General features: G+C 36.8%; 1 protein-coding gene across 14 annotated transcripts in view; it reads left to right on the plus strand.

The window, feature by feature from the left end:
* The window catches only part of stxbp5l (syntaxin binding protein 5L), a 165177-nt gene that overhangs the window by 11864 nt on the left and 128498 nt on the right, over positions 1-24815 (plus strand). For all 14 annotated transcript variants that reach the window (XM_042001705.1, XM_042001711.1, XM_042001712.1 and 11 more), the window contains exon 2: positions 16149-16246. In XM_042001705.1, coding sequence (XP_041857639.1) covers positions 16149-16246 — 98 coding nt within the window. The remainder of the gene's footprint in view (positions 1-16148; positions 16247-24815) is intronic.

Below are 24815 nucleotides of genomic sequence, written 5' to 3' on the forward strand. Positions count from 1 at the left end.
TTATATACCTTTCAAACAAAGACATTTCCTAAGTCCTAAATAAGCCAATCCGGTGGAGACACATATGTTTAAGGCACCTAAGACACAAAGAGCCTTATATGGTAAAAACCTCTGTTTGCCTTATAGAATACTTATACTCGGATGCCATACTGTCCAACAGAAAATACAACTGGTCCAAAGATCTGAGAAATAAACCAAGGAGTGGTAGGCTTGACCAGAAAAACACATTTACATGACAATGACCCAGTGCTAGAGTGCTGTAGTACAAAATATAAAAAATGAATAAAAACAACAGAAATGTAATGGTCTACACAGAGACAGCCAAACATACAAATACAACACAAGTGATTCTCTGTTCCATCTGGTTGCACACAGTGTGATCTGCAGCTCTAATACAAATGAGCTCACTACAGTCAGCAGAGAGGGAATCTTTCCCAGGCCCGTTCATTTGCTTTCAGACTTCTCACACACTGCATTCTCACCCTCTCACATTTGTGGGCTGCTGTGTGTGCGAGTGTGTACCATGCAGTACAGAAGAGGTGCTGATTAGATCAGCCTCAGTCTCAGAGATGAATGAAAGTCCCTTCATCATTTCACTTTCAGGATGAACTGGCATCACACTGTGTAAGTCCTGAATTGCTTTATTCATAGCAAAATACAGAGTGAAACCAAGGACAGTGTTTAATATCAAAGCTAATCAGGCCTGGCCGCTACAGCATACAATGAATATTTAGAAAGGTTTTTAGCAAGAGTTTTTCCAGTGATCTTAAAATCACACACTGATGAAAAAATGTGCATGTTTCTCTTTGTTTCAAGGTGAGTTTCAAAGTTGCTTGTACTTCCTCTTGCAAAAGTAAAAAAAAAAAACATCCTGAAAGCTTTTTTGTTTGTTTTCAGTTTATTTACCCAAAAACACAGAGAAGAAACAAGCCATGAACCAACCAGTATCTATCTTTATTAATCCAAAATATATATCACCAATATTTATTTGCAAACAACGCAATCCAATTATATAAAATGATTGGCATCAAGCTGGGTTTTGCATTTTTCAACTCTTGTTTCCCACACCCAGACATCCCTTATCTCCTCTTCCACTCCTCCTCCCACACGTCTCCTCTCCTATCCACGTTTTGTTATGCCTCTTCTTTATTTTGGGCAGCTCCTGACTAGATCAAAGGAATTTTAGAGCAACCTCAAAATATCTCCCTTCAAACGCTGGTGGGGGAAAGCCACGTGTATCTCATGTTTGTTTGATGGGCTCTCTAACTCTGTAAAGTCACGTCAGTTGGAATGGCTGGTTGAGACGGGAATAGACAACTCTGCTTCTGTCTTCAATGAGGTCTCTCATCCTCACATGTAACCCAGGGGGATAGGTGTTGAGAAACCTGGGTGATGCAGATGAACAATTTGTATGCACAAAGGCAACACATGACACATACAAAGGCAAACTGTGTGTATAATGAGTTCATACAGTAATGTAAGAAGACATTGCTAGCACACACAAACACAACTTTAGTTCCGCATTTTATTTCTCTTTTCTTTCTCTTTTTCATATATATCTCTGTTTAAGCATCACATTTACCTGCTATTAATTGCTGAAATTAAAATCCAATTTTTCCAGTGGGGTTCTTTCAAAGTTAACTTTATGACAAGAATATGATGACGATTTTTGCATTTGTCCTTCATGCTAATGAAAGCCCCTTCAATGCCCTGACTTCACTGATTTGATTTTAAAGACCGATGTGCATGTTGTTTCAACAGACAGAGGCCAGTTTTGTAATTCAAGGTTAATTTACCCTTGTGGATTTGCATACAGTATTGTCATGGCAACACTCACATGCTCACATTTGATTTCGAAATAGGAGTCATGTGTAATGCATTCAGCTAGTCTTCCACAAGAACATAAGGTATTTCAGCAACACCTATTCTTCCACTCTTGGCTTCAATTACACTTTAAAGTTATTTACTTTTTCAAATCATAGAACTTGTTAGAGATTAAAGGAAAATCTACTTAAATGCCTCTGCAAAGAATTTGTAAGATTTCCACTCTAGCAGTCCAATAACAGAAATTTGCCCTTGGAAAAAGAAAGAAGTCTGTAGTCCATCACAGAATAACAGCCTGAAGCTGATTTCTTTGTCAATTAAACAAAGACACAACAAATTACAAAAATGCAAAAACCACAAAAAGTTATGAGATGCTAAAGTAATGTTCTTGTAATTCATTATTTAAATAAAGACTACATGAGTTTTTGACCTAAAAACCGGGGTTCTGACTTTAATGGCACACTGACGTTCATAATGCAAATTCCTGGAGCCATTGTCACCCTACAGCATCCTGAAAAAATACACTTCATAGATTTGTGCTCTAGACAAAAAGATAGTGAAAGAAACAAGACAAAAGGCAATGTTGGACTGACTTTCACTGGTTGGAGAGAGTTCAGAGAGGAGACAGGATGCAAGATGGATGCAGAATTAACCTTCGTTAGGGGACGCCAAAGTGCCAAAATCTGCAAAAAAAAAAGAAAAAAAGAAAAAGACAAAGTACAAAAAGTGTATTGCCATTGCTTTTAATGTTTGGTTTTGATGTTTTTCTTTTTCTTTTAAATTAACAATAACCATGCATTTATATATATTAAAAATTGAAAGGTAACACATATTTTTCTGCACTCGTGCTCTAACGATTTATTTTTTTTAATTAAAAAAAGTTATTGTTGCCTTTTAAACAGAGATGAGAACAACTGACACTGTCACATCACTTAATTACAGCAAATACAAATACAAAATTTTGACTTTGCCTAAATTTGATCATGATTAAGAACAAGTTAAGATAAAATTATGGATGTTGTATAGTAGCAATGGTCTGACAGCAGCTCGTAGGTTTTAATAAAAAGTGCAACACAGACATTTGAAAGGTTTACCAAAGACAAGCACTTTATATACATTTCAAAATATGTTTATTCCCTTTAGAAAATTCAATCTGGGAAATAAAACCATTTAAATAATATAATAAATACTAAAGTAAATATTTATATGAAGTGTATTAACTAATCTGTCAGTTTGAAAACATCTATTTTAAGGAGATTGGATTAGTTTGTCAGTGACTTGCCCTTTACCTATTAGAAGCAATATATTAAAGAGTGAAAGCAGCAGCAGAGCATTGCCATAAGAATTATCCTGTAGTACAGTAATAACAGAAATTGGAAACACAGAATTAAAAAAAGACTAAATATTTCATAAACTTTAAAGATTGTGAATGTATGTCAACTCTGGACCACATGCTGAGATGAAAACATCATTTTATTAGGTGCACGTCTGTTACCTGAGCCTACCAGTGTTTTTGCAATGTTAGCTTTGATTCAGTTTAGCAAAAACATAGAAAGTCAGGGGGACAGATAATTAAAGAAAATGGACCCTCCAAAGAAAAACTATGCTACCAAAGAAAATAAAGAACATAGTTCCATGTGTGACTGGATGACTGACTGAACATGCACCACCTCTGCTCAGATTCCTACAGATTACAAAACAGTGAATTTAGTTTTTAGGCTTTAATTTTGCTTTTTTTTATTTATTTATTTTTCTGTCAAAAAGCAATTTCTACTAAGTGAAAAAGGAAAAAAAAATAAATAAACAAACTGTTCTTTTCAAATGTTTTTGTGCATCGACACAGTAATAAAAAAATCAACCAGCTCTCTAACAGTGCACTAGCAACGCACCAACCATGTGCATTAGCAGTGCACGTTTTTCAAATCTAATGGATATTCCTGCAAATTTACAGTAAATAAAGCTCCTTTTAATGTGTAACATGGCCATTTGCAAGTTTGACTTTCATTTAGCCATGTCTGCTCTGCAATTATATTAGTTCAGAAAATCATTCATAAAGTATCTGATGGTCCACTTTTCTGCTCCATGCAGAGGAAATAGAGCAAATCTCTACCCTGATGGAAGAATAGGTGTCTTTCAACTTTTCACCACTGAAATGTTAAACGATATCTTTGAATTTGAGGTACCCACTGCAAGGCAAATTGGCTCTGACAGTAGTTTGAGGTCAACAATACCAGTTAAGTTGTGCAAAGAAGGCACTGAAAATGTACGGTGCTTCACTAAATTTAGTTTTAGCTGTGAAGGCAGGGCAAATTAACAGCCCAAGCAGGTCAACAACCAATTTCAGAAGGATAAACAATCTACCAGAGAACATTTTAATGAACTAAACAAAAATTTACTGGCAAAAACTGTGTATTTGTTGTAGTTTAGAATTATGATATAATTAACACCTATAGTTAGAATCTCAATAGCCAAAACAACCAATGCCTTGTTGCTGCTAAATGTATGCAAATGCAAATCTAATGCACATTTAGCACATTTTTTGTGGTGTACATGGTGAAAGTTTCAGTTGTTAGGAAAAAAACAAGTGCAAATATTGATGTGACCCCTTGTCCACACAAACACATACACACACACCAAGATTCAACCATTTCTTTGTTCTTTTGCTCTCCTCTGCAGCCAGTTCAACACTCACTATGTGTTATTCAGCACTTGTCAATGCCCTTGGTTCATACACTACATCACAAGTCGCCTCTCGAGTCATTCCCCATTTTTATCTCAGTCTGTGTGCAATGCTTCCATTGTGACATAGCTGTGTAGATAAATTTATCCAAGCACATTTAAGGGTGGGCCATCGTGTCTGCTTCTCATCTCACTGCATTACTTGTTTGTATCTGTATCTAAGGTTGTCAGTGAACTTAACATGCAACATCATGAGGTGCAGCATTGCAGGGAGGGTAAAGTGAAACATTTTGCCATAAATGTGTGCATCTCACTGCAGAACAATAAGGCTGAGAGTACCATATGCTGTAGTTGTCGTGAAGGGTTGTATGCATTTTATTGATTGTGATAATTGTTCATAGCAATTTTTTAAAACACATTTTATTCAATAACAGATGCAACTTGCATAAAGTACGTTCATCCAGGGCTAAACAGTTAATTTTCCAGGTATTATATCCACTTGGTGAAATGTTGAATCTAAAACCAAAGCATGAGCCCTTTAGTTCTGCTGCCTTCACCAGCCAAATATTAATTTGATTTTTGGAACTCCCTTTATCTTATTCAAGGTTGTAGTGGTAGCCTACCTTCACTTCCATCTGGTGAAAGCCGAGGTACATCTTGGGCAGTTCAAACAGATCAACAACCGCTCAAACTATCACTCACTCCACAGGTGAATTTAGAATCACAATTTAAACATTAACCTTCTTTGGACAGTAGAAGGAATAAAGTTAAACACTTTCAGAATTGGGATCATACTGGTCCTGCAGAACAAAATGCATTTCTTAAAGGTCCCATATTATGCAAAATTCACTTTCTATAAGTCATATGTGTCTTCATAGCTTGTCTATGATAGGTAATTTCATCACCTCTCTCACTTGGTTGCGCCACTTTTTTAGCAAATGTGTGCTCAAATGGGTGAGTCTGAGATCTTCCACTTTGTGACCTCACAAAGGCAAATAACCACTCCATGCTAGTGGATATTGTCATTGACCCGCTCCCCCACAACTAGCTGAGCCTGCCCTCTAAAATCCCAGAGTACTGAAACCCATATGAAATTGATGAAAAATAGTATAGCATGGGACCTTCATGAAGGATGTATATATGCTGTCACTGAAAGTGGGAGAAGATGGTAAAAAACATAAACTGTAGGTCATGTATTTTCTTTTGCCTTATTATAACCACAACAAAAAGCCATCAAATAACGATTAAAGAATGAAAGAAGATTAAAACTGGGCTTTAAAAAGCAAAAGCAAAAAGCTAAAGTGTCAGATTTCTCTTTGAAAATGTTGAACACATTAATTTAAAGAAGAAGGGCACGAACTCAGTGGAATTATCAGAAGATCTGCTGATTTGAGGAGTAGCAATCAGAAATTCAGTGGAAGTGAGAAGATGCATGGGCCTATAGTAAAACCCTTACCTTTCTTCAAGTGATGCAGCCGACTACAAATGCACATTGTACTTAAAGGTGAACACTGCCTAATTATCCTTCTTGAAGGTAAAAAAAGGCACATACAGGCCATTTTTATGGGAGTGATAATGCCCATTAAATGGGTCGATAACACTCCTATCAGATGACCAGGGTCAGTGAAGTCTACATAAATCTTTGCTACTGAGAAAGGATAAAGCGAGATTTGTAGGTAGTTTAGCAAATCTGGGTTTTGTGACATTTTTATGCACAGTGTGATAAAATTTGTACATACTAGGAAGTACTGTAAATTAATGCAATGTACATATGTATACTAGATTTATATGCTATAAGTATTTCAGGTAATTATTGTACCATCATACAGTATAGATAAAGAAACCTTTTGCCATTATGTTGGTTGCATTTGTAGGTTTAGCCTCGCTCACTGCACAGTCAGTTGGCAGCGTTAGACATGGGTGCTGCCAGCTATTTATAGAACCAGGGGTCTAGACCAGCTCTGCAGCTGAGTGCTGTGTAAATGGAGAGAGAGGCTGGTGGGTGGCATGAGGTTGTATCAGTCTAAAGGGAGGCAAAGGCATATGCGTGTAAATATGAGACTTGCGTGCCAAAAGCTTGAATATGTGTGGACAACAGAGAGTGAAAAGGGGAGAAGGTAGATGGAAAGCAGTGTTGATATAATGCAGCGTCTGGCAGGTTTGGTGCAAGTCTTCTGCAGCAGGTCAACTGTTACTGTGCTGCTGACTTCATTTTGTGTTAATGTGACTGGATACCTGCCACAGGACATAACAGGGAGGAACCTATGTTATAATTGAGAGTTGGATAGACTGAAAGAGGGAGAAAAATAGCTGTATGGCTTTGGTCTTCAAATATGCATGAGGATCTCTTAGTTTCACTACAGCAAATGTGTTTCTCATCCTCTTCTTGGCTCACGTGTCTATATATGTAGGGGGTGGTGCTCTTGTATCCCAGCAACTGTGTGCGAGAGCCAGGTTAGAAGCAGAACTTACAGGGGTCTGATGGCAACACCTGTATGTGTTAAACAATGTCCTTCCTTGGTAATGTGTGTATTTCTCTGATATGAAAGTGTGCATAAATACACATGAATGATTACAGGGGAATTTGATTTGATCCAATTAAAGCCAAAGTCTTGGCTGTGTTTTTTTTTTTAATTATCATTATTATTATCAATTTGGAACAACATTGTTGACATTATTTGCAGTTTTCTCCAACATTTCTTTTCTGCTTTGCCTCTTCTATTTGTTCTCTTCAGTAAATACAGGTCAGATGGATGAAAGTATAGTTTGCAATGAAACAAAAGTCAAATTTTAGAGTCTATTCAGCAAAAATGGTCCCCTTTACTTTCCTCAACATCCATCCCTCCCATTTAAATTTATTGAGAGGAAGATTTCCTTTGTTTATGCCATAATGAAAATAGTTATTTATTATAAAAAACCAATCCAACAAAAAAGGAAATTATTGTCCACAGTCAATAAAATTTATTCAAATGTGTTTCATATTTTTCCCATTGGAGCTCATGATGTATACTGTAGAGCTGCTATAATCCAGTCCTTCATAATACATTAGTTTCCTTTTTGTTGAAGGATTCTGTGCAGTGAGCAGTAAATGGATTTATTATTTTTAAGGGAAATGTACCTATTTCAATTGTAAAGTGGTTTGCACTTCAATAGCACCTTTTGAACATTGTTAAGGTTCTACACAGAGTTTACAATGTGTTTCCCATTCATGCACTTACACAAAACACTAACAGCGTCCTATTATGTATAGGGTTTCTACAGCATCTCATATACGCATCTTTTTATATCCACACTGTTTCTGTCAAACAAGTCAAAAGTGGGATCAGTTTTAAGATGTTATAGACATTCAAACATTTTTTTTTTTGCTCAACTTGATCTTATTGAGAAATAGTTTTAAGGACAATTAAACAAAACAAAGAAAAAGAAAGTAAAGAAACATTTAGATTTGAAAAATTTATATTGAATAAATGACAAATACAAGGGGGTTTCCAAGATGTTTTATTAGATTGTTAGCTTGTTTAGAATAAGACAAGAGACAAAATGGTTGAAAAGGAAAATCTGACTGTCGACCTTTAGACCCTGCATGTGATCCAAGTTTTCAACTGTGACTTGTGTTTGTTGTTATACATGCTCTAAAATAAAGTTTAAATGCTTTTCAAATCAAACTGTTGAGTCATGAAAGATTGATTTATCCTTGGAAAGACACATCTACCCATTCATTTTCAATGTGTCCAAACTTTTGACTGGTTCTATATATTGTTAAATTAAAAATCCATTTTCAACACAGGAAGATCGCTTACTCTGCAATCAGCTGAGTTTTGCGTTAACTTGATGACTGATTTCTTTGTCTAAAGGTCAGGCTGTCTTAACTGGTATGCTGCAGCAGGTCTTACATAAATGTATACTGACACACACCATATACATGCGTTTGGTTACAGTTAATGAAGAGGTTCACAATAAGGATATAGACAAGCTTACACTAGATTACAATAACTAAAATTAAGACAAAATATATTTACTTATGCAGTAAAAGAAGAGAAACTTACCCAATTTGAACAAGTTAATGTGATTATCACATTTCATCAGGCTGTTTACATAAAGTTTAAGTGTTAAATATTCTGTTTCAGGCCTTGTTTACACATCCACTGGTGTTGTTATGGTATACTGTAGTTACATACTGTCTTGTCCAGTAAAAATATTCAGAAACTCAGTTTGAAGTGAAAAAATGTTTGCTCGTAGTCAGCATTGTGTGTCTTTAACTCTGATATGTACATGAAGTACAGTATTTATTCCAGCACTATAGTGCTTTGCACTAGAGTTGGTTTTGCACAAAAATAATAAAATATATTTTGCAGTTGTCCACCTCTTTAATGCAAGAGTTTAGTGAGTTACAGACAGGAGCATTTATTTGACAGTATTGTGGTCTGAGTGATGCAAAGGAGAAGTGCTGGTAGTTACATGTTAATAGCTAGTTCATACTGATCCTTGATGGGCAACATCATTATATGTTAGACTGTTCCCTTGTCCGATTACAAACATGCAGACATTAAAATGCAGCAGATGTGAGCAGACATATTGAAACATACGTTAACTCCACAATAGTGTGCAGTATTTTAGTTAAAAGATGATAATTGCAAATGAAATTGCAGCAAAAACCTAAGCAGAGCTTTCATATTTTACTTGTGTATGCTGTTTATTTTGTTTTCTGTTTCTTCCTTTTTGGGGGGAAGGGGGTTATATTATTTAACTAGCTCAAGTGATTACAACAGTGGTCTGGATTTGCTCAGTCTAAAGTTAAATGGGTGGGTTAGTGCTAGCCAGTCAGATCTGTTTAGCAGCTGGGTTCATGCTGATGAAACAAAGAGCTTAACACTTGTCTCATTCAGAAAAATGATTTGGATTAATAAAAAAAAAAAAAAAAAAAAAAAAAAAAAAAGAATGTAATGGAGGTCTTTCTTCACATGAGTCACATAGGGAGCATAAATTATGTTCATATTAATGAGGCAGTGAACTTTACTCAGTATGTTCATCTAAAATCAAAGCTAAGTAATGCTATTTTTGACAGTTAACCACAGGAGTGTTGGGAAAGAAAAGTCCACGTTAGAATTGTATTTTTTCTTTTTTTCTTTTTTTCTAAGATTCAAAATTTATTCACATCATGAAAGTCTTTGGTCCTTTTGGCATTACAGATATCCTGCAAAGGTCTCCTCCAGCTTTCCACACTAGTGATAAAGTTAACTCTCAGAATTAGTAGTCTAATTCGACGGGAGTGTGTTTACCACACAGACTACACACTCTCAGAACTTCATAGAGACACAAGATGTCACATTCATGTGTCACTGTAATAATCAAAACAATGACACGTTTTGAATTTAGGGGCATCGGATATGAAGGTGGTGGCTGATTTTTCTGCAGTCTGTTCGGTGAATGGCAGAGAGAACAAAGTGCAGCAGGGCAGCTGAGAGGTACACAAATAAAGATATAGGAAAAATGTCTCTTCTGCTGTAAATGCAAGAGAGGAATATTGATGTATTCAGTACAGCCAGTCTGACACCACTTTATCTAACTCTGAAAATTCTGTATGTAAAAATAAATTCATTGTTTTAGCTCATAATGTCAACACTGTACCTTGATTGAGTAATAAAACAATAAATGTTATTAATTTAAATTTGAATCAAGAGCTGATTAAGAAAAAAACTATGAAATGTGACTTCTTGAAAAGAGCTGTGTGGCATCTAAAGAATCTCTAATAAACTGTGTCAGATGATTGTTTCTACCTGGTCTGAAATGTGACATAAATGCTGAAGAGTGGTTAAGACCAGAGCTATTGATAATCACCATGGGCTGACTTTAGAGAATTTAAATCATAAGCATCAACATCTCTGATTAAATATTATTATATTAAAATGATCCACGATTCAATGTAACAGTGATATGACATATGACAAGACATTATAAGAAGACATCCTACACTATTCTGGTACCTGTACCAGAATACAAGAGACAAAATCCAGTCAAAGATAATGAGCAACACTCATTGCGAAGAAAATTAACATCAGTCGGATGCAAATGTGGTGCGGGGTAAAGCAATTTATGTTTTGCATCAGTTTGGACTGTTTTGATGTTTTGAGCTGTATTGGGATGAAGATGTTTGAGCTTAAAGCTGCTCTTGTGGGTTGTATAAGCTCACACGTCAGGAAGACTTTGATCTTCCCCAACTGAAAGCCTCCTGACCTCTGTCTGATGCAAGCAAGATGCTAACGGTTAGGACTTCACATAAACCCACTTCAAAATGAGGAGCATCCCTCTAAGTAGATGTTTGTGTCAATAATTTAATTAACACTTGATATAATAAGATTTGAAGTGTTATAATACAGTTCTGTAATTTCCTAAATGACGATTGCCTAACTTTGAATCAGAGTTTTCTTAAACACATACTTTAGGGTTACAATTTTATCAGAACTTTTCCAATTTAACATTTTTAATAGAGTAAAAAGATCAACAGAAGTGGCTCCGATACAAACAAAGCAGGACTGCCATTGTTACCTATCACAGCACCTATCCAAACTGAAAACTGCTGCAGACTATCATCATCACACTCTAGAAACTTAACCGATGCTATCTAATAATAATAATAATGGATTAGATTTTTATAAGTACGTTTAAATCCATATAGTGCCATGCACTTTTGTTCTTCTGTACAAATCATGTAGACAAAGAGACTTTCCTCCTCTCAAAGATGTCCTCATAGGACATTTGCTCATCCAGGCTGAAGCAGCCTGTTGTATAATTCTGTATGTAGTATGCAACTTGTAGTGTTTTTGAGTGCAGCTGCAGTTAAACTGCAAAAATGGCATCCATGAAGTTAACAGTCACGTTGCAGTTTTGTAAATCTGTCCAGTTTTGACTTCTAACCCTAACCAAGTGAAGTTAAAGACCCAACTAGGAGTTGACAGAAAGTTTAGTCAAAATGTAATATGGCAATGTAATTAAGGGTGGCTCTGTATTGTATGCCATTATCCTCTTTTGAGCCTGACCACTGCTGGGTCACTTCACTTTTAATGTTTAATAACCATTTTATTCATTCACAGACTCTTGTGTCATTCATCCAAATTCATGTCTTTGCAATATTACTGAGAACACTTAATCAACAGTACAACTACTGAAGCAGGTAAACAAAGTTGTTTGATTAGAGGATGTTTGGGGTGGTGATGGTGGAGCGGAAGAGATCACTGAGTGAGTCTAATTCATATTTTATACATAGATGAATGTCTTTTTTTCATTATGGACATCCATTAATGAGGTTTGTTGACCTTCTGTGCTTGCTAATGGATGTTTTTCTTTGCATCAAAGGCAGTAATTAGTAACTCCTTTACTATTGTCAGTAACTAATACTGCAATACATTACTCTGTAACTCTGTTACCGTTACCGTTACCCTATAATGCGTTTCTCTACTATTAGCTAAATTTATTTGGCCAGCAGCTGTGAGCTCTTCTTGCTTACTGAGATGATGCAGCAGTGTTGCAAAGTCCGCTTGTTGGGCTTGTTTTTCTGTGTTCTGAAAAGCCTCTGGTGAAGGACTTTTTTGGATTTAATAGATGCTATTGGCTTTACTCAGTCGGTAAAAGGCCCAACACACACGGACACACACTCTGGACCTTGTTTTAGCTTATGGGTTATCTATTTGTAATTTGGAAATCGGTGATGCAATGTTTTCAGACCACATGCCTGTTGTATTTGATTTTATTCCTTTTACTCTGTTAAACCTCACATCACTGCTTGGTGCTGCCATGTTTTCACCTCTTTCACTGCTGCTCATTTCTCTGCTGTTTTTAATCATGTCGTTTTGCAGCCCATAGTGTCTTCCAGCACTGAGGAGTTTGGCATGCCATTTCACCTATACGCTGATGACTGTCAAGTCTATTTCACTTTAAAGGATAATGGTTCTGTTCAGCCTTGCCCTGATTGTCTCAATGAGATCAGGGTAGGTTGGCTCTAAATTCCCAACTCCCAAGTCAATGTTGTGGTAAAATCCTGTTTCTTTCAGTTAAGGGGGCTGTCAAAAATCAAGCCCCTCCTGTCAAGATGTCACCTAGAGACAGTTATCCATGCTTTTATTACCTCACACCTGGATGATTGTAACTCTGTTTTTATTGGAATTAGCCAGGTTTCCATCTCACGCCTACAGCTGGTACAAAAAGCTGCTGCACAATTTTTTATAAGGATATTAATGAGAGAGTTTTTAAGAAAGTTCTTTTGCAAAAGTAACTCAAAAGTTACTTTTAACATTTCCATGATAAAGAAAACCAACAGATATATCGTAATGACTGAAACTATTGTCCAGTTTTTAGACTGTATAAACTTTCTCTTTTATTTTTGTTTAACTTAAATAGATGTTGATTAGTTATTTCACCATCATATGAGCAGTTAGCTGCCACACACTATGTACTAAGTGGGGAGCTATTTTTTACTAAGTGCTGGTATTAAGGATAATGATGTAAATCTTCACTGAAAGACTGCAATGGAGAACTGCAGGGTTTCATACATGATCCCTCTAAAGCATAGATGTTAAACTCTGCTACTCGAGGGTCTCTTCTCTGCAGGTTTTTGTTGTTTCTGTGCTCAAACACACCAGCCTGAAATTAATGGGTCATAAGAAGTTGACAAGAAGCTGGAAGACCAAATGGATCCTACAGCTTCTTGTCAGCTTCAACATGTCATTTCGCCTCTGCTCTCTGTCAACCACAGCCTGCCTCTGTGTCACACAGACAGCCACAGACAGCAGCAATCTTCATGAAATGAATGTCCATAATCTGCTTAGTTGCTTTTTGCCACAATTAAAGTTTTCTACTGCTTTTAAAACAGCCAAGAAATACACAAGTGCTTCCAGATTTTCTAGATGTGGTTAAGCAAATAGTCAGATTCTTATCTGTTCTACTTACACCTAAGTAAGTAGAGTGCCACCTTAGCAATGGTGGAGGGTCTACTTCTGGTGTTTGCCCAGATTAGTCTAAAGGGCATCAAAGCTGGATTCATTTCTATTTCATGACACTGGGATTCAAAATAGAGCCAGGCAAAAGAGCCAAAGATATGGTTCTTTCTCAGGTCATGGGATAGCTATCACAGCAATTACCAGGTGAGAGGCAGGGTTCAAACAGGACTATCACAAACAACCATTCACGCTCAGATTCACTCCTAGGAAGTGAATTTACAGTGAAAAGTACAGTAACCAATCAACTTAACAAGCATGTCTTTGGACGGTGGGAGGAAGCCAGTCCTTCTTACTGTGAGGCTGTGGTGCTAACCACCACACCACCATGCAGCTATGTAAGTAATGCAGTCAACATAAAAACAAAACTCAACTTGAAGCACAAGAAAATAAAAGATTTAATTGATGCTTCTTGTTATGCTCCTGTTTCAGTTTTGGTATAGCAGTAGTGTTTTTACTGGAAAAGGTTAGTGTGGAACCCTTTTCGTATGGCATTTTATGCATCTTAGTTTTGTTTTTGTTTTGTTCCACTGTATTGGAAATTGAAAAAATATTATGCATTTTTCTAGGTTTTGAGCTTGAAACTTAGTGAGTATGGCTGTGTTTTTATGCATTTGTTTAATGGAAGAAGAACAGGAGAATCAAATTGGTGTTTCTTATCGTGTGGTTGAAAAGGTCATACAAAAAAACAAAATGATGGCCATAAAAGCAAACTTTAGGAAAAAAGAATAGTCTTTTTTTGCCTTACCCAAATCTCTAAATGTCAGGTTGCAGTCTAGCAAACTTAACTCTGTGTAGCTTGCTGCGAATGCCCTCTGTGTACTTGTTTCTCACAGTACTTAAGTTATGTTCCTCTTTCTGTTTTGCAACACTCCAGTGTCTGGTCAGTGTCCAGTACTGGCTGTGTAAATCCTTGTGGTGGTCTCTGGACTAGGAAATAAGTTGCTTCTTGGTTGTTTCACAGTTAACTTACTCAGTGCTGCTCTTTGAAGTAGTTAGCTGAGCAGTTCATTCGGCTTGTGAAGGAAAGTCTTATGCAAGCTTTGTATGTCGCTGCATAAGAGGTTTTGTGAGAGAGATGGCAAAAACCCATTTCATGGGATTGCCCAAGAAATGGAGGCTGAACAATTTTGCAGGCAACTGTAGACTGGAGGAGAACATATCAAAACCTGTTCTCTTACTATATAAAACTATCCATACCAAATTGAAAAAATTACTGTAAAAGAAAAGATCCTGCATAAAGGATAGAGGCAAGTTCAATGTAAGTAGTATATAGTTGTTGGTCTATCTGTGCCTGCAGCAGAAAGGGACAGCAAAAGAACCTCTGCAGCATGTAGCTCAATCCTGTTCAAAATAATGCAGAAATCATTGAGAAAAAAATTATCTGTCCATGCACTATCATGTTTTCTTATATAATGATAGAAAATGTCACAATTTTGTATAGTAAAGTGTGCAAAACTAGAGGCTAAACATATTGTAATGAATGGTAATACACCTGTACGTATGTGGGGGGATCACTAGAGTGTTTGAATGAGTGACTAATCAATTACTTTTATAGTGATTTTTTTTCACAGTTTTAATCTATGCAGAGACCCAGCTAACATGACATACTGTATGCGTGGTGTTTTTTAAACTGATTTCTTCTACAAAAGACAGACGTTTTAACAGATTTTATTTATTCATTTATTTATTTTACTTGGCTCTTACAATGGTTAGTGTTAATAGTTTAAAACACATGATTTGGGTAAGTCAATATATATGGTTTAGTTTAAATATCAACAATTAACAGTAAAATATGTTTAGTAAATAAGCTCTCTCGTCATGGTAATGTCACGTTAATGCTCCTACCAAGCCTACAGCATAATGCCTCAGTATGTTTGTATCTCACAATTTTTAAGCCTCAGCTGTATCAATATATTGTGGACATATGGACAAATGTGTTTATTACATGTTTTCTTGTGTGACTGGGCCAGTTGGTTGGAGAGATGTGCAGAGCTTTTTTTTTTTCTGTTTGATATTTGAATAGTTAAAAGACAAGTAAACAAGATAAAGATGTATTGTACTTGTAAAAATAAATGACTAAAAATGCTGTAATAATGCTTCAATTGTCAATTTCAGTTTCTTTAGCTTTATGTGTTAAACAATTTAAAAACATATTTACAATAACATATCTTCCTCATCCTTTCCTGGTTAAAACATGACTACTACTGGATGTTCTCATTCAACAGTGACGATGTCCATGCCTTTGCTGTACTGTACATCCCCCTGGAGCAGGTTTTGTAAGTGATGTTCCACTGGGATATTTAACATGACTAATGGCAGACAGCTGCAGAGCATGCAGTGGCTCAGAGTGGGTGGATGAGAGACACTGTTGTTTTTCCTTGCCAGGCTTATACATCAGGCTATTGAGTCAAATTCAATTACTATCATTCTAGAAATCACTTACGTGTGTTAATAAAAATCAGAGTTTGTGTTTTTGTATTATATAAATAAAGTTTAGGTGATTTGTTTGTGTTGAAGAAGGCTTTTGAAAACTATGAATTTTAAGTGGAGTTGCCACATTAAAGCTTGGTAGAACTGTGCTCCACCTCAACATTGGGTTAATTTGAATTGTTTTGTTAGTTTAAAACACTGATCCTTGTTTTCTCTTTGCAGACGGTTCGTCATGGCTTTGCTTACCAGCCCACTGCTTTGGCCTTTGACCCTGTGCAGAAGATCCTGGCCATTGGCTCAAGATCAGGCGGTGTACGAATGTATCCTTTCATTTTGGTTCACACCCTCCCATGTTAAATTAGAGACACAGTAAAAAACAGTGCTAATTCTATATTCTGCAATTACACTGCCTTTTGTTCATGTGCTTTATTGTGTCTAAAAAATGAAAATATCATCCAACATAGTAAAAAATCATATTTCCTAATTAATTAAAGAAAAATAAGGTAAATGTCCACTAAAATCATCTTAATTTAGCATACTATTTTATAAATAAAAATAACTTGTATCTTTTAAAAGAAAATGGACATAACAATGGTTTTACATCAAGTAAAGAGAAAAGGAAGGAAACTGTGTTTGCAGAAATAGCTCATCTGCCCATACATGTGATGGTGCACTGTGTCTCAAGGCAGGGGTCTTCCTTTTGCAACCCCCCCCCCCCCTCCCCCCACTCTCCTCATTCTTTCCGCCCTGTCATTTCATGTTGCCAGTTGTCATGTTGTGGGCTCAGAACTGTCCATCCAACAGCCCATCCCATGAGTCACCCACTTACAGGAATGGAAGAGGATGTGTGAGTGCAACTCAGGTAGGACATTACACCCTTACAAATTCCAGAGCTTCCAAGAATTCCTTTAGGGGACCTACAAAGGCAGCAAACAATTATGGTTATACATGCATTGACTGAGTGCTGATGGGAACAAAAGGAAGACTTAGAGACAGAAGTATATGGTCTAATATTTTTAGGATTTTAAAAAAAAAGAGGATGATGGAGCTAAATTGTGAGGGTGAACAGTGAATGAAAAAAATGTGGCTCATTACACAACAAGCATAAACAAATGCAAATGTCTATTGTTTGTCATTTTTTATCAATTAATCCTTTTTCTCTGCTTTATTCACCTGACTGTGGAGCGTTTGTTTTGACATGCTGCACACACCCTTCTCAACTCCCACGTGGACTGTCACCGACTTTGACTCTGTCTCTCTCTCTCAATTGCTTGGCCACACATACACACACTCCTCTTTGGTGCTGTTTCTCATTCTGCCTCACCCTCTATTGCCTTCTGTCTAGAGATCTTTTTTCCTCTGTTTTTTCTTTTCTGTTTATTTAATTCAGTAGTCCTCTGTCCTTCACAGCTTTTCTGAACGTTCCTCCTTTCCCTCCAAGGACTTTCATAACCAGCTTGTCATGTTCTGTAAATAGTTTCTTTTTTCTTAGTTTTTAAATTATTTCCCACTTCATTTATAGCTATATTTTGCTCTTGTTAAAACTCTTTAACCTCCAGGGGCTCAAAGTTAAACATTTAATGCCAATATTGATTGACTCTGTGGGACCGCATTGTGCACAGGGTCTGTGGGAGGTAACTTTTTCCAGAGTGGGGTGGATAGAACTGTCACCCTGGCAGCTCCTGTGGGCATGGGTAGACAGCATAGCCAGAAGTGTGATCAATATAAAACAAAAAAAGCCCACACTCTGCCCCATGTGGGCAGTCATCCTTTCAAGCTCAGGTCCTCTATAAAAGGCTGGGTGTTTGAGGGATCTGCACAGCATCTTGGTTTTTTCCAGGACTGCGTTTCTATAGCCAGAGATCTCAGTTGTTGTCCCAGGGATCTATTGGAACCACACGTCCAGTTTGAGGGTTGTGGACCCCAGTGCTTTGATTACCTCTAGTGAACCAGTTGCCTTTTTAACTCCTTTGCCTTTCCTCTTTCAGCTTGGTCATTTTTTTAACTTCTTGGATTCCTTCTTCTTGATATTGCTGTTGGTTATGATTGCTATGAAAACTGCTTTCTTCTTCAGTTTGTCAACCACCTGAATGTCTAGTTGGTTAGCCATTGTAAGTAATTTTAAAAGACACCTCCAAAGAAGAGTTTGGGAACATCCTTGTTTTGGATGTTCCTGCGCACTATTCCAGCCACTTGGCTGTAATATTCCACACATATCATACCTGGCAACATTTTGCACTGTGTTCCTATGGAGCGGACCACTACCTAGACTTCCGATGGAGGTCAGAGCTGAATGACATGCAGTCTTCATGTCAAACGGTAAAGGATTCAGGTTTTTGGGACAAGACCTTTAAGAAAAAGAGCAATAAACATTGTTGCTTCCTCTACATATACATAATAAATAGAAGACATATTTGTTTTACATGTACCAGGCTGATTTTTGTCTGGCTAGAATTGGGTTTTGGTTCTCCAACTTCATCCATCAGTTCTTTTTGGCAGAGGGAGCAGATTTCACTGTAAAAGACGCATGAGCACCTGCTGAATATCTGCTGAAAGACACCTGAATGACTCATACTACAAGTAGCAACACCCTCTAATTTGAGTGGAAAATTGACTGATTTGACCACAGTTACCAGAAGCAAACATGTAGAAAACCCATGCCCAACAGATTCTGCAAGTGTATTTTCTGTAACAGGCTTATAGGACACAGTATACTTTCAAACCCCCTTTTATAGTGCAGGATGAGGTTTACTTTTCAACAACATAACAACTTGGAGTACCTGTGACAACCCTGGAATGACTGAGTTTGGGGCAGAACCCATCTAAAAGTGTCTCTGCACTGATGCTCTTTGTTCACCCTGGTTGAGCTTGAAGTTTGTGCTTGGAAGAATGGGTAAAAGATACAAAAGAAAGCTGTCAAGTTTCCAGGATCAGAGAGGTTTTGAGGCTGCCAACAGTACTTTTAGAAATTAATGAGAGAATGATCTAAATAATTATGTTAATAGGATGCTAGATATACTTTTGGCAAGTGTTTGTCTATTTGTGGAAACACAGAGAAGGTGTAGATGGCTCTGATGTTTATAAGTGTTACTTGGGAACTCACTGGCATTGTGGCTGCTACAACTCCACGGCATTATTGTTCAGTATCAACATTTAGCTATTGTGCTACTTCAGTTCCTCTATGACAAATTTCCTCTCACATCCAATCGTGACTTTACAATGATTCAAAGGAACTTCAGCGTCTGTCACCAAGATACAGGAGCATAAATACCGTTTGCCGCAAGCAGTGGCTTTCCTCGGACAGTGGCATTCATACTTACTGTCTTTGTGACATATTTAATAAGAATAGCTGAGTCAGTCACTGGTCCTACTCTAGTGAATAGTGCATAGCAACAATGTCATCAGGGTTGGTGCAGTGGGTTGGCAGGAAGGCTCTCTGCAGTGGGCTCCTAAGACACTCCTCCCTCTGCCTGGGGCGCGACGACCAACATATGCTGAGATTTAGTTTATTGAGAACAAATAGAATAGAGAAGGAGCTTGGCTGTGTATGCATTCACATGTTTCTTTCTGTGTCCCTCGCCTAAACATGCGTGTCTGCATGCTGAGCGGACATCCATTTGCTGTCTACCTTTCTTACCATGTGCACATGCACATGTGTTTGTCTCCTGTCTGATGGTGTGGGCACTGTGAGAGTGAATGCAGTTTCAATAAAGGCTTTGAGTAATAGAATTGCCCAGAGTCTGATAGACAGTCACTTCTTATAACTGTCAATAAGATCAGAGAAAGAGGAAAACAAAAATGAGGTAGGTACAGAGACAGAAATAGAAAAGATTGGTGGTGATAGAAGAATGCACAAAAAAGGTGTCTGTTGTTTATGTGACAGAGGTCAGTTGATAATAATTCATGTGGCAATTTAGCACCAATAATAGCCAGATTTTGTCTAAGGTGTCACAAGCGGGGATTGGTAGTGATGGTGTATGTGTGTGTGTTGCTGCAGAACATCTTCTCATTTAGTCAGTTTAATAACAGAGTTACACTTAACATCTTGATATTAATGTCACCCAGTGCAAACCATTACAATACGAACATCTCTGTGAAAACATCTCTCGATATAAGTCATGCCAATATCTCTCACAGTATATACTCAGCAGGTTCATAATTATATCAAATATGAAAATTATTTTGAAATGTGGAACTTAATAACCTTCACTAGGGGAGATGATTTTGCCAGAAACTACTGTAATTTTCATTTTATTTTTTACAAAGTTTGACCCATAATCTGGCAGCTGGGTCAAACTTTGGTCAACAACACACTTTAATTGAGATGTTGTTTTAATTAGGCTGCATCTCTACTGTTGAGAACAGAGCCTCTCGTCAGCAGCCACACATTATTCAATGACCAGTAGCAAGAAATTAGTCGACTTGGTTTGACAAATGGAGCATGGGCTTGGAATAGGAGGTCAGTCTGTGTAAACACACAACCTTGTAGTTTATTATTAATCTATAATTTTACATAGTGTGTGGAAAAAAGAGAGGGGGAAGAGCTTGGGAGTGCCAGTGAGACAAACAAACCCATCAGATAGTAATCTACTAAGGATTCATGCCATAGCTGCAAACAGTAATGACTATCTTGCTGTGTTTAGTTCAGCCCCTGCAGAAGGTGGCTGGAGCCATAACCAGATGCTACCCTCGTCAAGGGTGTCAGGTGTGTTTACTCACACCATGCTCTATTTACATTTTTTTTCTTTTCGTCACCACTGTTACTACAGAGTTTGTTTCCAAACTCAAGGTAATTATCAACAAACCTATTGCCATGGATATGAGCACATGCACACATAATCACAGCAGGACATGTACACTGTTGCCTAGAGTCTCAGTAGGTCTTGAGTGGATTACACTTAATAGGATTTGCAGCCCTCTATTTGTAAACCGGAGTAATGGCTCTTTTTAGTGACACTAAAGGTGAGCAAGCAAAAGTGCTGCTTCGATAGTCGGATGGAAAAGGGATGAGGCAGCAGTATTAAGTTATTCATTACCACTCACAGCGCTCTATCCTTACTTTACCCTTGCAGTTTGTGATAATAGAATTAATGGCTCTACTTCTCGGTAGAGTGTAACACTTTCTTTGTAATAGGAATAAAATAATAAATTGAAGATTTTTCCTTTCATAATATGGATGTTAATATTTTTTATGTAAATAATAATGGCAACATGATATGCATTAACTTTCTCATTCATTTAATAGCATTAAATGAATTAGCATTTTTATATGAACTAATGAAGCAACGCAGAGTCTAATGCTAATTTGTAAAAAGTCTTAATGTCTAGGAATTTTGTTTAAAAGACATAAAACAAAGTGAGGGTTCACCTTTTCACTTGTGACAACATTTATGCTATTTTTAATTTTTAATTATTTTTTCTTTTCATGACAGTAAATCCAAACAATAAACAGAGCCGTAAAATTCACACATTTAACTTTTTATCTAAAAAGTGAAAAAATGTATATATATATATATATATACATACATACATACATATATATATATATATATATATATATATATATATATATATATATATATATTTGTCCTCACCTTTAAAGGACAAAAATATCCCATTAAGTCACATATATATATATATATATATATATATATATATATATATATGTATATATATATGAGTTTTATGTGACTTAATTGGATATTTTTGTCCTTTAAAAGTGAAGACAACAAAAACAGTGACATCAAGTAATCAAACTACTATTTAAAGGGTTAAAATTCCTGAAATTCATTGATTCTTTGGTAGTTTTGAGTGTGGCTGAAGAAATTTATCAATAGACTGAAATAAAAAAAAACAGAAACAAAATATAAGTCTTTAAATTTTGATAGTAGTTCTTTGGAAGTGGTTAATAGTGAAAATTTACTTTGGAAATCAAGACAACTGCACCAGCATATACGGAAATGTTCTTCTTTCTTTGGGACGGCCGTGAGTGTGTGTGTTTGGGGGGCAGCCCTGACTATATATAACACCCTTTATTCAGCAAATAATTTCCAAAGCTCGTTTATGTAACTCATCCTGTTTCTTGCTCTTTATTCTGAGTTATGGTTTCCCTGTACTTTTTGGTTTGCCATAATGTTTTGATGATGATGATTCCTTTAATCAATAAAACTGCTCAGTGAAGAAGGGTGTGGTTATTCCCAGCTGTGCAGCAGACCTGAAACTTTCCATTCAGTGCAGTGCAGCAAGGCTTTTTGCTCCGGGGCACAGCCCCTTCACACTCTGGACTCTTTTAGTGAATGATGACTTACTCGACCAAACAGTCATTGACAGCCTCAATATTTGCTTTGTACTGGCAACTTAGTTCAAACCGTGAAACAAGATTATGAAGGGTTTTCATTAGCTAGCATCAAGTGTTTGATGTTTGCCAGATGTAAATAATACAGAATGCACTGTGGGACATATGCCAAATAAATAAATGAATCCATTAAGAGCATAAAATATGGCATGCAACCTACAGAATCTATTCTGCTGCTCCAAAATCAATATGTTTTTGTGTGTGGTTTTATTTCAATATATTGACATAACTAAAAGAAGGGGGAGTAGTAGTAGCAAAGTAGCAGCACAAGAAAGGAGGAAGGGCAGCTTTAGAGTAAGTAAGTAGTGAAAATATGCAAAGTCAGTGGTTGATAGTGCTGCAGCTGAAGAGACTTTGCCCACATCAAATGAAGAGCGAGAGAACAGTGTGTAAATGTAAACACTGATACTGGGAAGACTTGGGATTATGATTAGAAGACAAACAAAGGACAAAGAGACTGCTTCCTCACTGCAGCCAACAGATATGGTGCATTTGCCAGCAAAGCTATGTGTTGAAAATACAACTTGTGCTGATCTTAATATCTTTGGCAACATGAATCTGCTTTGATGTGTAATTAGCAACATAAATTCCATGAGCTTAATACCTGGTTTCACTAATTGGTGCACATGCAATAGTTGTTCTGTACACCTGCAATTCTGGGACATTAGCAGCCATAATTACCACTGAAATAAAAAGCTATTACGTCTAATAGTAATTACGATGTGCTCTCATCTTTGCTGTTTTTGTTGTATACTTTTTTGGTATACTACTATACTAGTATGCAAAATTTGAGTCAAATATTTTTGGATTTTAAATCAAGATAACTTTTTGTTTCCAACTTTCATAGCTTTAAAATAACAAAGAAAAAATACAGGGCATGTATTTAGTTATACCTCTGTTCTAAACTCTTTTCTTACAGTATATACATATATGGTTTTCTTTTTAGTTCTTTTTTGCAATTTAGTCTCTGTACTTCTTACTCCTTTGTCCTGTCTTTTACACAAATAGTGTGGTGTGGATATAGTGTTATTATCCTGTTGCAGAAGCCATCATCACAAAGGGAAATAACCACTGCTCCCAGTAGTGGATATTGTCCTTGACCCCCCCACACTATCACAACAAATCACAGAGTGGGTGCCAGCAAAAGCCGGATCTTCTCCTAGTGGGGGGTGTGGACAGGCACCACTTATGAACATTTAAAGGTTCAGACTCAGAAACAGCCCATTCTCATTAGAGCTCACTACAGCCACATTTGGAATGGTTGAATTTAAGGACCAAGGCTGAATTTGGGGTAATGCGCTTTGAAAACAAAGTTGTTGGATCTCTGATACCTATATGAAACTGTTGAAAAGCATTACTTATTGTACTGTTATGTCTTTCGGTCCTTTATCAGTTAGTTAGCTTTATTGCTTGGTGGCAGCAACATTAATAATATTAGTGTAACTTTATATTCAGAGAGCTCTGTAAACTGTAGATAACATACTGCAGTAATTATAGATCAAACCGATATTTTACTATTTATCTAGTTTATCATCTAATGACAGTCTAGGAACTGAGCAGACCAATTGCTGGATCTTTGAACCATGTTTTCCCTTTCTTGTTTGATTATAAGATTACTCAACAGTGATGGATTTTCTTTGTAGTATTTTATATTTCATGACATACCAAATGTTTTCAATTGGAGAAAGGTCTGGACAGCAGGCAGGCAAGTCCAGCATCAATTCTTTTACTAGGAAGTCATGGTGTTAGCTGCATTATGTGGTTCAGCCAGACCCATTGTTATGGGCTGGCCCAAGTGGGCAAGGCCCACCCATTCAAGAGTCCAGCCCTCCCATCCAGTCATTTAATTTTAATTTATACTTTCAATATCATTTTCATTTATTATTATTTAATATTTATTTTCATAGTAGTACTAAATTATGAAAAGTAGAATCAGTTCCCATATGTACTTCTCTTTGCAAGAATACCACAAGTTTGAAAGTTGTGTGTATGTATGTGTGTGTGTGTGTGTTTGTATATTTGATCTGTGTGCATGTAATAAGCAAATGCTGCGATAACTTAAACAACATAATGTGTTCTTTAAGTTATCGTGATGTTTGACACGAACTCAGTGAAGTAGTAGCAGATTGAAATCTTTGGACAGTGGATGTTACGAAAGCGGTCCAGTGATAACATGAAGAAAGGAACGTGTCAGGTGTCACACGGCAAGAATCAGCCACTTCCAGCAGTTTGAATGATTCCAGCAATGTGACAAGACATAGCAAGATAAGCAATAGCAATAAGATGTGCATGTGTGCCGTCTTCTCTTCCTATGGCGGTATCGTCTGCAGCAGGATAAAACTCAATCCAACTCGTCTTACTCCTTTAAGTTTATTTAGTATTGCTTGATTTTTGTCAGCTGCAGATGTTCCCTGATGTTTTACAGAGTTGAAGACAGGACATGAAAAATGAAACAGTACCAGTTTGGTTGAGCTCTAGTTGCCTTCCTCTAAGACGAACTTGTGTAAACTTGTGCAGGTTAGTAGCGTACTGAT

The sequence above is a fragment of the Melanotaenia boesemani genome, chromosome 12 (genome assembly GCF_017639745.1).
Source record: "Melanotaenia boesemani isolate fMelBoe1 chromosome 12, fMelBoe1.pri, whole genome shotgun sequence".
Classification (NCBI taxonomy): Eukaryota; Metazoa; Chordata; class Actinopteri; order Atheriniformes; family Melanotaeniidae; genus Melanotaenia; species Melanotaenia boesemani.